At 44.2% G+C, this 15,082-nt stretch overlaps 1 protein-coding gene across 2 annotated transcripts in view; it reads right to left on the reverse strand.

Moving 5' to 3' along the window:
- Positions 1-15,082, reverse strand: part of RBM19 (RNA binding motif protein 19) — a 285,015-nt gene that overhangs the window by 203,698 nt on the left and 66,235 nt on the right. For both annotated transcript variants that reach the window (XM_033955717.1, XM_033955718.1), the window contains exons 10-11: positions 12,320-12,523; positions 5,889-6,019 (exon numbers count right to left, since the gene is read on the reverse strand). In XM_033955717.1, coding sequence (XP_033811608.1) covers positions 5,889-6,019; positions 12,320-12,523 — 335 coding nt within the window. The remainder of the gene's footprint in view (positions 1-5,888; positions 6,020-12,319; positions 12,524-15,082) is intronic.

The following is a 15,082-nucleotide window of genomic DNA, read 5'->3' on the forward strand; positions in this document are numbered from 1 at the left end:
GTGTATAACAAAATTGGATGTCCATCCATGTGTGTGCAAGCATGAGAACAGTGGAAAAGAATGTAATGACAAGGGGAGGAGGGAGGGAGGAGGAGTAAGAAGTGAGAAACAGGAAAGTATATGTGGATGGTGTGAATGGTGGAAGCAAGTAGCTGTCCTATTGGTGAGAAGTGGTATGTAAATAGGACCTTAATAAGGACCATTTCTGCTGAAAATTCAGAGATTTGTTAGAAGTTTTGGCCAAATAGGCTTCAGTTCGGTACGTAAGACATACTAGGTTCCACCATTGAGAGCAAGAGGCTTGAGACAGGTCCTTCCAGCATGTAAGAAGAACTTTCAAGGCTAGGGATAGCAACAAGTCAAATAGAAAAGCATCTGAGTCAGAGATTAGGGTGGAAACAGAAAAGGATTTCAAAAGTAACATTTGATATGTCAGAGGGATATTTATGTGGAAGATGGAACATACAGTATCCCAGAGGGAGGACCAAAATGAGGAAATAGTTGGACAAGAGAAGAGAAGATGCTTGAGAGAGCCCACCTCTGAGTGGCAAGTCCAGCACTGGTCAGAATAAGCGGGGTTAATCTTATGGGATTTGAGTGGAGTCCAGGGCGCTCTATGAAGTAGGAAGAACATATGTTGAAGATTCGAGGCTGAACGAGATGTGTGAGAAGTGGAAAAATATATGTGAGACCAAGCTTCTTCGGATATGGGGGTACCCAGGTCATTCTCCCATGAGGATTGTAATTGAGTTAGGGGGACAGGTAGGAACGATTTAAGTAATTTGTAAAAGTGTGAGGCAGAGTGACCTAGGGATAGAAATTGGTGTGAGAGAGTGAATAGGGAGGGAGCAGTAGTGTGTAAGATCGGATATAGACCTGATTTTTTGAGTGAGGATCGAAGTTGAAGCCATCTGTAAAAGTGGGAAGCATTGACAGAGAAGGAACTCATCAGCTCTTGGAACGTGAGTAAGGATCCATTTGGTTGACATAAGGAACCGATATCCCAGATACCTAGATGAAACCAGGAGGGCCATGATATATGCTTCTTATCTATTAAAATCAGCTTATTATGCCAAATAGGACAAAGTGAGGATTGATTCCAGGGGATATCAAGTCGTGCGTCAAGGTCAGCAAGGACTTTGTGGGTCGTGGATATGATGGGATGGTTAAGAAGGTTGGGTATGTTCCTAGTGCCCATCAAGCGAAAAAGAGGGAAGGGGCTCATGAGAGAGGATTCAAGTCTTAACCAGTTGGGTATGTCCGAAGATAGAGGGGAGGAAAGCCACTCAGCACCCTGCCTCAAGAGAAAGGCCTTATGGTAGCAGTGAAGATCTGGGAAGTTAACACCACCCTGTTGAGAAGAAGCTTTTAATTTTTGAAGTGAGATTCTGTGGGGTTTGTTATTCCACAGGAAGTGAGACATTTTTGATTCCAAATGTTTGTATGTAGACGGTGGGAACAATAATGGGAACATGTTGAAAATATAAGTAATTTTAGGGACTACCATCATTTTTAAAGTGTCCAATCGACCCCACCATGAGAGGTGTAGGGGAGACCATTTAGAGAGAGTGGTGGTTAGTTGTGTAAATAGTTTAGAGGAGATTAATTGCATAGATGATCGAAGATCTCTATCAAATGGTAAACCTAAGTATTTAATTCCAGAGGGGACCCACTTGAAGGGCTGAGAGGAGATATTGAAAGGGATACACGAATCATTAAGAGGCATAATTTCCGTTTTGTCCCAGTTGATTTTGTATCCCGAGATCAGAGAGAAGGAGGAGATCAAGCGAATTAGGGAAGTTAAGGAGGGTTCTGGGTCAGAGAGATATAATAGGACGTCGTCAGCATAAGCGGAGATTTTGAATTCGTTGTTGGATATAGATACTCCCTTGATATCTAAGGATTGCCTAATAGCTACAAGAAGGGGCTCCAAGGCTAGATTAAACAATAAAGGGGATATGGGGCATCCTTGTCTTGTGCCTCTGTGTAGTGTAAAGGGGGAGGAGGCAGTATCATTAACAATTAGTCTAGCAGTAGGGTTATTGTAGAGAAGGGAGATCATGTGGATAAACATAGGAGGTAATCCAAATGCAGACAGAACAGCAAATAAGTATTTCCATTCCACCCTGTCGAACGCCTTCTCGGCATCAAGAGAAACGAGAATGGTTGGGTCAGGGTTTGACGAGGTGGAATGGAGCACATGACATAACAATCTGGTATTATCTGCCCCATATCGACCCTTCATAAAACCAACTTGGTCCCTGTGAATCAAAGCAGGCATAACTTTCTCTAGTCGAAACACTAATATTTTGGTGAAGATTTTATAGTCCAGGTTGAGTAGGGAAATAGGACGATAGTTCTTAACGAGCTGGGGGTCTCTGTCTGGTTTGGGCAGAACAATAATGTTGGCTTCAAGAAATCGATGAAGGTTAGCTGAGGTGGACATCAGACCATGATAGTATGATAGTAGATATGGTGACAGGAAGGAGGAGAACGATTTGAAGAATTCAGAAGTCAAGCCATCAGGACCGGGAGTCTTAGCAGAGGGCATGGAGGAGATGGCATGGAGAATTTCTTCTGTAGATATTGGCTGTTGTAAGGGTTGTTGTTGAAGAGCTGAGAGGGTGGGTAATTTGAGAGAGCAAAGAAAGTCCGATATGGAGTTATCATCAGAGGAAGACTCAGAGGAGTAGAGTTGATTGTAGAAAATGCGGAATTCCTCAAGGATATCTTGGGTAGAGGTGCGCAGGAGACCATTAGGGGATTTGATGTGAGAGATCCTTTGTTTGGTGCGCCGACCTTTGAGATAATTAGCAAGGAGACGGCCCGATTTATTAGAAGAAGAATAGTAAGTAGCGGATCTTCTAAATATGGATGCTGAGGCCATTGAGCTGAAGATTTCGTTGTACTGGAACTTCAGTGATTGCAGTGTTTTGTATAGGGAAGGATCATGGCGATGGTAAAGCTGTGTCTCGTATGTATGAATGTCTGATTCCAATTGGTTCAAAGTAGATTTGCGTTGTTTGAGTTGAAAGGCTGAGTAGCTGATGATTTCTCCTCTGAGCCAGGCTTTATAGGATTCCCAAACAAGGGAAAAGTCCGAAACTGAAGAAGTATTTGTGTCGAAGAAAGCTTGCGATTCAGTCCTGATGTGTGAGAGGAAAGTCTCGTCTTGTAAAAGAAAATTGTTGAGGCGCCAGTGACGAGAAGAAGGATAAGCAGACCATTGAATAGTACAGGATACAGCTGCATGATCCGATATAGTGATGTCATGTATTTTTGCAGAAGAAACTAGACTCATCAGGTCTTTAGAGCCCAATATGTAATCAATCCTTGAGTGAGATTTATGAGGAGCAGAGTAAAAGGTATAGTCCCTAGTAGTAGGATGTAAAATTCTCCAGAAGTCAATCCATCCAAATGAATCCATTAATCGGCGAAGCGCAGAGCGGACTCCCAGTTTAGCTGGGCGGCAGGTGGAGGATCTGTCAATGAAGGGGTCGATGGGGAAATTGAAATCCCCTGCAAATATGGTGTGGGATGACAGTGAAGTTGTGCTGATCGTATGAAATGATTGGAAGAACGCGGAGTCATCAGTGTTGGGGGCGTAGATGTTGAAGAGATTCAGAGGTTGACCTGCTATAGAGCCCTCAACATAGGACCATCTGCCAGCAGGATCAAATTTATGAGACGAAAGCTGGAAATTTAGAGATCTTTTCAAGAGGGTAATAACACCATTTTTCTTTCCTTGAGCCGGTGCAGAAAAGCAATGTTGGACCCAGCCACCAGACATCTTCTGTGCCTCTTCGGAGGAGAGATGAGTTTCTTGGAGCATACAAATATCAGCATTGAGATGCTTAAGGTAGTGCAGAATTTTCTTCCTTTTAATTGGGTTATTTATCCCTTTAACATTCAGAGATATAATATTCAGGTTAGCCATGTATAGAGAAGGACCTGAGTGTAGACCATAATAAGCTGAGAGCGGTCAAGTTCAATATATGCAGAAAAGGAGAAAGGTAATCACACCAATGAGCCAAGTGAGGGAGAGAGTGTAAGGGGGAAGTGACGGACTCATGTTTGCAATGAACTAGTATGATAAAACAAACAAAGCACAAGAAATGGGGTCGCATGCTGTTAAGAGGAGCTCAGTGAACCGCTCCATCGCTCGCCCCTAGAAAACCATGAAAAGAATCAGATTCAGCCCTTTCAGAGCCTGCGCATACAGAGAAAGGTAGAGCCTATGAATCAAGACATAGCTCCCACTGAGTCATCAAGGTATTTTTGGAGATCCGTCGGAGAATCAAAATTTTTAGTAGTGTTATGGTAGGTTATACGCATCCTGGCGGGGTAATAGAGCCCATATTGTGCTCCAATGCTCCTGAGCTGAGGTCGCATAGATAGGAAGGCCTTTCTTCTTTGAGCGGTGGCTTTGGAGACGTCAGGGACAAATAGGATCCTTTTACCATCCACTGAAAGATTCTGAGCAGATTTTGCAGCTTGTAATATTTGAAGGGCTTGTGGGTACCGTAGAAGCTTGAAAACAATGGGACGTGGAGGTTTAGAGGGTGATGGAGGACCTGATGGGACCCTGTGCGCTCTTTCAATTTCCAGAGGGGGAGAGAAATGGAGGTTAAGGATGTCAGGAATGAAAGAATGTAAAAATTGAAGCATATCTTTCCCCTCTTTAGATTCAGGGAGGCCTATGAGGCGCACATTGCTTCGGCGCATACGATTAGATAAATCCTCCATATCTGATTGAAGAACAGTGAGTTTTTGCAGGTCTCGGTTAATGTCCCTGTACTGGGAATCATGGGCTGCCAAACGTTCTTCAACGAGTTCTAATCGGGCATTGTGTTGTTTTAACTGCACAACTATAGTGGTCATTTCAGACTTAATGTCTGCGGTTGCAGCCAGGTTTTCCTGCATAAGTTCGCGCAGGACTTGCAAGTCGCGCGCGATCGAGGCTCCATTATCAGCGGAGTCAGAGGTCGGGGCCTTACCGGGAGACGGCGGTTCATGTTTGGACCGTTTGGGAGCCGGGTGCGTCGTGGCTGAGCTCGTGGTGGGAGCGGAGTCGGTCTTGCTAGATTTGCTGGCCATCTCTGAACGTACCGGTAGTGATTTGTGGTTGCAACGTGCGCTTTTTCGGGCTGAAAAAATGTTAAATCGGCGAGGCTGCAGCGGAGACGAAGCACTAAGCGGCCATCTTATTTGCAGGCACGTGACGCCCCCTCTGGTGCTTACTTTTCTAAACACTTTCCCACTCCTGCAAAAATACATAAGAGCTCGAGTTTGGAGCTGCATTCTTCTGCAAAGCATTTATCATTTATTGAACTTGATCTACCGCCTTTGTTGAGGTGCAATCAAGGCTGTTTATTTTATTTTTTTTTCTGTTTAAATTCTTTATTCATTTTATAATTCACAACAAGTGTACAGTAAATATCAAACAATTAGAATACAATATCACTTGAAAATCTACCATATCATACAACAAAAATATATAACCCCCACCCTCTCCCGCTTCCAAATACAACAAAAAAAATATACCACATGAATATAATATCTTATCATTCATATATATTATTAATAGAAATCCAAACCCCCCCCCCATCCACATGTAAGAATGGTGGAATTCAGTATGTCATGTTTAAAATGGAAAGAGCGTTGGCAGTTCAAAAAGGTTACTATAATAAATTTAAGGATGTGTGGGGGCCATTTTTAATTTATTCTAATGAATAATCAAGGCTATTTATAATAAATTAAAAATAAATAAAAACAGAAAGTCACAGGTAGGGAAATGAGACTTGACTAGTATAACCGTTACAAGATATCAAACCACTAGTGATGAAATGGCAAACTTGTTTTATGAAATTCCATCCCAACTTCTTTACCTGAAACACTTGTCCATCCGCCTCAGCAAAGGCTTTCACAGCATGCTCTGGCATCATAAAGGTCACAAAAGCAAAACCCTTAGGCCTCTTCGTTAGGCCATCAACGGGGAGATGGATCTCTGAGATTGGGCCTGGAAAAGAGAAGGATTTTCCAGAAAGTACTTCAAAATTCTTCCTAGCCAGTGAAGGTGGGAAACTGTTAAGTCAGTCGGGAGGTCAGAAAAATCCTTTGGGTAGTACATCTAGTCTTCTATTACTACTATTAATCATTTCTATAGCGCTATTAAATGCACACAGCACTGTACACATTATTGTGAGTAACACTGGACCGGAGCCTGACCATGAAAGACCAGGTAGACTCCTTGATTAGAAAAGTCTTTCTCACCCTCTGGAAGCTTCGGTCCATCAGAGCTTACTTCGATGTCTCATCATTTCGAATTCTGGTACAATCCCTTATCCTGAGTCAACTCAATTATTGTAACATAGCCTATTTGGCAGTCCCCCAGAAGAATATGCGGTGATTGCAACTACAGTGGAACCTTGGTTTACGAGCATAATTCGTTCCAGAGGCATGCTCGTAAACCAAATTGCTCGTTTATCAAAGCAAGTTTCCCCATAGGAAGTAAGGGAAACTGCTTTGATTGGTTCCACCTCCTCCCCCCCCTCCACGAGGCTACCGGCGCTGCTCCATTCTCCCTCCCCTTGAGGAATCCGACGCTGTTCCAAACCCCTCCCCGCAATCCAGCTTCCCCCCCCTGCGAACCGGCATCCCCCCCGCTCGCGTTGCCCCCCCTCCACCGCGATCCTACTTTCCCCCCTCCCGAGCAGTCAATGACACCCTTTACCTGACTTGGCACCAGTGCCGGTGCCCGAAGATCCTCCCTCTTCTGGCGCGGCTGGGCGATGCGTCGGAGATCCTCCTTCTTCTGGGCTGGGCTGGGCTGGACTGGCTTTGAGCATTTGCGCATGCTCAAAGCCTTCTGGTCTCGCTCTCTCCAAGATTGAGAGCGAGACCAGAAGGCTTTGAGCATGGGCAAATGCTCAAAGCCAGTCCAGCCCAGCCCAGACCAGAAGAAGGAGGATCTCCAATGCACTGCCCAGCCCAGGCCGCGCCAGAAGAGGGAGGATCTTCGGGCACCGGCACTGGTGCCAAGTCGGTAAAGGGTGTCATTGACTGCTCGGGGGGGGGGGGGAAGTAGGATCACGGTGGAGGGGGGGGCAATGCGAGCGGGGGGGGGGATGCCGGATCGCCGGGGGGGCGCTCGTACAGCGAGGCAAGCTCGGTTTACAAGGCACCAAGTTTGCGAATGTTTTGCTCGTCTTGCAAAACACTCGCAAACTGGTGCACTCGTAAACCGAGGTACCACTGTAGTTCAAAATGCAGCGGTTAGACTACTTTGTGGACTGAAGAAGTATGATCACGTAACACCCTCCTACCGACTTCTACACTGGCTGCCGATGGAGACACGTGTGAAATTCAAGTTTGGTGTTTTTTGCTTCAAGGTACTTTATGGCTTAGCCCCTAAATATATAACAGACCTTTTCTCTTTCATAGCCAACAGACACAAGCGAAGCTCTCACCCGAACTTTGTTTCTCCACCGGTTAGAGGTTGTAAATTTAAAAGTCATCACCAATATCTTTTCTCACATCAAGCAGCACTATGGGGTAAAGACCTAGAACAATTACTCGTGCCTACTACCTATAGGAAATTCAGGAAACGCCTAAAAACACATCTGTTCCTGAAATACTTAGGAAACCAACCTATACAATCTTAGTCCTCAACAAATGATCTTTAGAACTATCAATCACTAAGTCTGTTTATTCCATTCAATCTGTAACATTTCTAATCATTGTAAACCGCATAGAACTTCACGGTCCTGCGGTATATAAATTGTTATTATTATTATTTATTATTAAATGCAGGTACAGTGGTACCTTGGAATCCGAACGCCCCAGAACTCAAACGTTTTGGAATCCAAACTTTTTTTGTAGTAAATTTTGCCCCAGAATCCGAACTCTGCTTTGGAATATTTGTTAATATTTACTGTTAAAATTTGAGTTTGTGGGACCCAGGAACGGATTAATCCAGTTTCTATTATTTTCAATGGGAAAAATTGTCTTGGAACTGGAACGGGGTTCTTATTAAGTTCAGATTCCAAGGCATCGCTGTACTTTGAGTTGAAGAAATATGATCACATAACACCCTCCTATCGAATACTGTATTGGTTGCCAATGGAGGCGCAGGTGAAATTCAAGTTTGGTTGCTTCTGCTTCAAGGCTCTGTTTGGTTTATCTCCCAAATGAATTATTGAGCTCTTCTCTTTTGCAACCAATAGACATAAGAGAAATTAGCATTTGAATTTTGTTTTTCCACCTGTTAGAGGCTGTAAATTTAAAAAACATCATCAATATCTTTTGTCATATCAAGCAGCGTTATGGGGTAAGGATTTGGAACATCTGATTATGCTTTCTGAGTCCTATGTGGAATTTAGGAGACATTTAAAGACATATTTGTTCACAAAACACTTAGGCAGTTAATTGGTAAGGACTTTGTAAAGAACCATCTAGATCAAGGGTTCGGCCGCATTGGCCGAAAAAAATGTTTCTGGGGCCGCGCAAACGCTGCAGCAAGACAAAGGAGGGAGCCGGCAAGACGGTAAACACCCGGGGGCAGTAGAGGAAAACACTATATCACCCTCGACCAGGGCCACACAAAATACTTCACAGGGCCGCATGCGGCCTTCAGGTCGCAGGTTGGACACGCCTGATCTAGATCATTATAGTACTATTTTAATTATTTGGTTATCTAACTTTTTCTAATTTTATCTAACTTTTCTCTTAATTGTAATTTTTTTAAATTTTTTGTAAACCGCATAGAACTTTACGGCCCTGCGGTATATAAACTGATTATTATTATTCCTAATGGACTCACAATCTGTCCCTGGAGCAACGCAATGGGAATTGAACCCGGTTCCCCAGGATCACAGTCCACTGCACTAACCATCAGGCTACTCCTCCACTCTATTCAAACTCGCTTCGGGTATCCCCACAGCCTGTCTCTTGAGAAGTAGTAGCAGCAGCCTACAAAGCATTAGGAAGAGGTTGGATGCATCCTGCAGGGAGACAGATAGTGAAAATATGCTGGGCAGGTCTAGTGGTTCTGGAGGCTGCACCTTCAAAAAGATATAAAAAGGATGGAGTCGATCATGTTTCTAATTCAGACATGAGGATCATTTCTATTTTGCTGGATAGAGTGGGCTCCTTGTTATTTTTCTGATGCAAATACTGGGATACATCTCAGGACATGGGCTTGTCTCCAGTCTGACATCGATAAGTAGTGGAGGACTAAGTAAGAAAGTATTTTGCCAATATACTAGAGAGTTGCGCGGGGACAGAAATCCCACCCGTCCCCGCGAGGAATCCCTCCGTCCCCACCCATCCCCGCGAGGAATCCCCTCCGTCCCCACCCGTCCCTATAAACTACAGAAATAGTTATTTCATTTAATTATGCTACTGAATTAAAGGCTCTGGTAGAAACCCATTTACAAATAAGCAAAAAGACTTTATTAATTTGGAAATATTAATTGGGAAGAATACATACTTTGTAAACGGGTTTCTACCAGAGCCTCTAATGTTTATAAATTTTTATCAACACAACTAATATACTACTTTATCCTAAAGCAAAAAAAAAAAAAGAAATATAATTTTTTTCCTACCTCTGTTGCCTGGTTTCTGCTTTCCTCGTGTTCTCATTCAATTCCTTCCATCTACTATCTCTCTTCTCTCTGCGTCTTCCATTTGCTCTGTTATTGTGCCTCTCCCTTTCTCCCCCCTTCCAAATTGGTCTGGCACTCATCTTCTTCCCTCCGTTCCCCCCATAGTCTACCATCTGTCTTCTTCCCTACCAGCGTCTTCTCCCCACTCTCTCTTCTCCATTTCCTTTCAGCGTCCTTCTCCCCCCCATCTTCCCCATGTCCTGTCAGCGTCCTTCTCCCCCCTCTGTCTTCCCCATGTCCTTTCAACGTCCTTCTCCCCCCGTCTTCCCCATGTCCTTTCAGCGTCATTCTCCACCCCTTTGTCTTCCCCATGTGCTTTCAGCGTCCTTCTCCACCTATGTATTCCCCATGTCCTTTCAGCGTCTTTCTCCCCCCCATTTTCCCCATGTCCTGTCAGCGTCCTTCTCCCCCCCTGTCTACCCCATGTGCTTTCAGTGTCCTTCTCCCCCCTCTGTCTTCCCCATGTGCTTTCAGCGTCCTTCTCCCCCCCCCGTCTTCCCCATGTCCTTCTCCCCCTTTGTCTTCCCCATGTCCTTTCAGCGTCTTTCTCCCCCCTGTCTTCCCCATGTCCTTTCAGCATCCTTCTCCCCCCCATCTTCTTCCCCATGTCCTTTCAGCGTCCTTCTCCACCCCTTTGTCTTCCCCATGTGCTTTCAGCATCCTTCTCCCCCCTATGTCTTCCCCATGTCCTTTCAGCGTCCTTCTCCCCCCCATCTTCCCCATGTCCTATCAGCGTCCTTCTCCCCCCCTGTCTACCCCATGTGCTTTCAGTGTCCTTCTCCTCCCTCTGTCTTCCCCATGTGCTTTCAGTGTCCTTCTCCCCCCTCTGTCTTCCCCATGTCCTTTCAGCGTCCTTCTCCCCCCGTCTTCCCCATGTCCTTTCAGCATCCTTCTCCCCCCGTCTTCCCCATGTCCTTTCAGCATCCTTCTCCCCCCTTTGTCTTCCCCATGTCCTTTCAGCATCCTTCTCCCCCCTGTCTTCCCCATGTCCTTTCAGCATCCTTCTCCCCCCCATCTTCCCCATATCCTTTCAGCGTCCTTCTCCACCCCTTTGTCTTCCCCAGTGCTTTCAGTGTCCTTCTCCCCCCTCAGTTTTACCTTAAGCGTCTTTTCCTCTCCACTCCACCTTTCCTCCCTTTCTCCCTCCCTGCCCCTTACCTTTGTGGCGCTACCCTGCCCAACTGACAACAGAACAGGCCCGGTCCGACAAACCTCCCTGCCCTGTAGTCGCGAATCTAAATTACCTTCTTACAGCAGCTGGAGTATTGAAGCTCCTGTAAGAAAGTAATTTAGATTCGCGGCTACAGGGCAGGGAGGTTTGTCGGACTGGGCCTGTTGTCGGTCAGTAGGAGGAAGCGCCACATAGGTAAGGGGACCTGGCCAGCTGTGCACCCCCTCTCCCCCTATGGCTGCACCCGGGGCGGACCGCCCTCTCCGCCCCCCCTTGGTACACCACTGCCGATCGCAGCACACAGCCGATCAGAACGGAAGTCTTCCCGATGTCAGCGCTGACGTCTCTCGTATGAAGAGAGACTGAACAAATTGCAGCTCTACACGCTCGAGGAACATAGGGAGAGGGGAGACATGATCGAAACATTTAAGTACCTCACGGGACGTGTCGAAGTGGAAGATATTTTCTTTCTCAAGGGACCCTCGGCCACAAGAGGGCACCCGTTCAAACTCAGGGGCGGAAAATTTCATGGCGACACCAGAAAATATTTCTTCACAGAGTGGTTGATCATTGGAACAAGCTTCCAGTGCAGGTGATTGAGGCAGACAGCGTGCCAGACTTTAAGAATAAATTGGATACCCATGTGGGATCCCTACGAGGGTCAAGATAAGAAAATTGGGTCATTAGGGCATAGACAGGGGGTGGGTAAGCAGAGGGGGCAGACTTGATGAGCTGTAGCCCTTTTCTGCCGTCATCTTCTATGTTTCTATGACGTCGGAGGGAGGGAGGGCTTTGCTTAAGCCCTCCCTCTGACGTCAGCGCTGACATCGTGGAAGACTTCCATTCCGATTGGCTGTGTGCTGCAGCAGGGCAGGTAGGGAGAAGACGAGCCGCGCATCCAACCCCGCGACCCTCGGAGGCGTCCCTACAGGATCCCCGTGACTCTAGGGGCGTCCCCATGGGATCCCCGCGACCCGAAGGGGGAACCCGCGGGATCCCCGCAGGTCTTTGGGATTCCCGTCATCCCCGTTCCCGTGCAGCTCTCTACAATATACTCGATGGTTACACAGTTATTATTATTATTACTAAGAATACTGTGTGTTCTCTCTTCAGGAAGGATTTGTTCAGTCCAGGAATAAGAAATGTACTTCAAGTCCTTCTCCCCAGAAGTAGCCGAGTGAACGTTTCTGAAGGGATTAAACTGTAAAACACGACTGTACTCTATACAAAATATAAGAGGGATCGGTTGATTGCAAGAATAATTATATTAAATACATCACTGATGAGCCTTATGAGATAATTCATGTGGCTACACTTTGCCTGTGCCAAGAGCTTACGCCCTTCTTCTATAACTTAGCAGCTACATTTACACGCCAAATGCGCACATAAGTTACAGAATATTAGCATTAACCAAATCCACATTCCTATACCACTAAGATACTTTACTTCAGCTCTCTTAATCATTACCCAGTTCATGGCCTACCATATTTGGAGAATATTTTCTCAAGATCCTCCTCGGAGCAGGTGTAGGGCAAGTTCCTCACAAATAGCCTCCCTGAGTCGGCAAGATCCTCCTCTTCCTCATCAGTTGCCTTCTCCCGCCCTTGCCAGGGCCTGGTTTCACTTTTTTGGGCTGGCGTTTTCACTGGCACACGCTCGTCTCGAAACACCTCAATATAACGGCCACCTATGACACACAAGACAGAAGTTGGAAACTCCAATAGGATCAAGGCCTCTGAAGAAAAAGAAGGAGGGAGGGGGAGTCCCAAGAGCATCAAGAAACTGCCGGAAAAAGTCATCCCTGGCTCCTCATTGTTTATGATCTCATAGATCTCGATTCAGTTCTAGAACCGATCCATGTTCTACCCTCTCTAAAAATAATTCTTACAGGAATGTCTTTTTTTTCCCTCCCAAGATATTTTATTGAAAAATATATCTAATCTTTTTTTTTTTTTTTAATTCTTTATTCATTTTCACTTCAATTAACAAGTATACAATATGATATCTTATACTATACAAAATCACTTGTACATTCTTAACCATAAATCTTAAATACTTTAAATTACCCTCCCATCCCATCTTCCCAGCCCTCCCTATATCAATAAAATTCATTCATATATGTATTATATCCCTTCTTATTATAAAATTCCAAGTATTTAAAGGTATCTAATCATTTGAATATTCAATCAATGGCCCCCATATCTTTCTAAACCTATCATAATTCCCATTCTGTAAAGCAAGAACTCTTTCCATCTTATACATATAATGTACTGAACTCCACCAAAAGGTATAATTGAATCTTGTAAAATATATCTAATCTAATCTAATCTAATCTAAGGCTTGGCTTTATATACTGAGTCATCATTCTGAGAAAGCTCGACTCGGTTTACAATAATTAATTTAACAAATAAAAACCATAAAAAAATAAGACTAAATTTTGGGAAAATAATTTTCAAAATGTTTAGCAAATAAAGTAGTTTTAAAAATTTGTGAAAAAATTGAAGTGAGCCGGAACTCCTTAAAAGAAATGGAAGATTATTCCAAAGTTGAGAAAACTTAAAGATCAGAAATACAACAACATATTTCAGTAACTTATTTGAACATAAATACATATAGTACAAGATAATATTACAATAAATAATACAAAATATGGAAGCACAGTGCATATAAAAGAAAAAAAAAAGATTACACACCACTTCATAAAGAGAAGAATTCAGTGTGTCCCATAAGGACTGCAAGGTTAATTTTGTTGTGTTGGGGAAAGACCATACAATGTAGATAAAAGGGACCAATATTCGTAAACTGTTCTACATGTTCCAAGTTTTTCTGCTGTCGCCATTTCGTATCTCTGGTGAAAAAGAATTGAATTCCACCATACACTGGTATTAAGAAGATGCGAGGTTTTCCAATTGGAAAGGATTAACTTCTGGGTAATTGTGATTAAGATATCAAACAATTTCCTGCTCTTGGCAGAAACACTAACGTCTGGAAGTTCTTCTTCACCCAGAGAGTGGTAAAAAACTGGAATGCTCTTCCGGAGTCTGTCGTAGGGGAAAACACCCTCCAGGGATTCAAGACAAAGTAGATAAAGACAGGTTGTTCACCCTCTCCAAGGTAGAGAGAACGAGAGGGCACTCTCTGAAGTTAAAAGGGGAATGAGTCCGTACAAGCATAAGGAAGTTCTTCTTCACCCAGAGAGTGGTAGAAAACTGGAACGCTCTTATGGAAGCTGTTATAGGGGGAAACACCCTCCAGGAATTCAAGACAAAGTAGTTAAAGACAGGTTGGTTCACCCTCTCCAAGGTAGGGAGAACGAGAGGACACTCTTTAAAGTTGAAAGGGGATAGATTGCGTACAAACGTAAGGAAGTTCTTCTTCAACCAGAGAGTGGTAGAAAACTGGAACGCTCTTCCGGAGTCTGTCGTAGGGGAAAACACCCTCCAGGGATTGACAACGTACACAGGAAGGGCAAGACTGGTCTTTGACCTAAGGGCCGCCGCGTGAGCGGACTGTTGGGCATGATGGACCACTGGTCTGACCCAGCAGCGGCAATTCTTATGTTCACACAATATTCCCTATTTACAACCTCAGATTGGATGGAGCCAAATAGTGCATTGAACTCTAACATGAGTATATCGATCACCTTTAAAACATAAAAGCAAACAACAGATAAAGATCTCTACCTTATTTCCTAACTGGTGAGGATCTCTGTGCACACCCCATGGTGTTGCAATGTATCCTCCCCATCTCGCCTGTATTATGTTGCATCTGTATTGTAACTGTGAATCTGTTCCCTTTATTTTATATTTTAAACTTTTTAATTCTTTGTATAAATTGGAAACCGCTTTGACTATAAAAGGGGTATATCAGGACTCTAATGAACTTGAAACTTGACTGCCAGTTTCGCCCCTTCCATCTCTACAGAATATACCTGTATAGAGCACACTTGTCGCTACTCCTGAATCCACCCTTCTGCCTCATATTCTATTCCTTTGGTCCGTCACTTTTTTTCTATTCTATATCAAAAAATAACCCAATAGGAGAAATGACTAATCATAGGAAAATAAATCTCTGCAAAGTGGAAATTAACAAAATGTAGAGGCAGCAACGACAAGAGAACCACCTAAATAAATACCAATGACTCGACGATGCTTCAATAAATAAATAAGTATTTGAATGGTGGGGTGGACCCTCAGTTGACACAACTTCACAAAGGGGGACCAAGAAAGTTGTCACAAAATGAAAC

The sequence above is a fragment of the Geotrypetes seraphini genome, chromosome 8, assembly GCF_902459505.1.
Source record: "Geotrypetes seraphini chromosome 8, aGeoSer1.1, whole genome shotgun sequence".
NCBI lineage: Eukaryota > Metazoa > Chordata > Amphibia > Gymnophiona > Dermophiidae > Geotrypetes > Geotrypetes seraphini.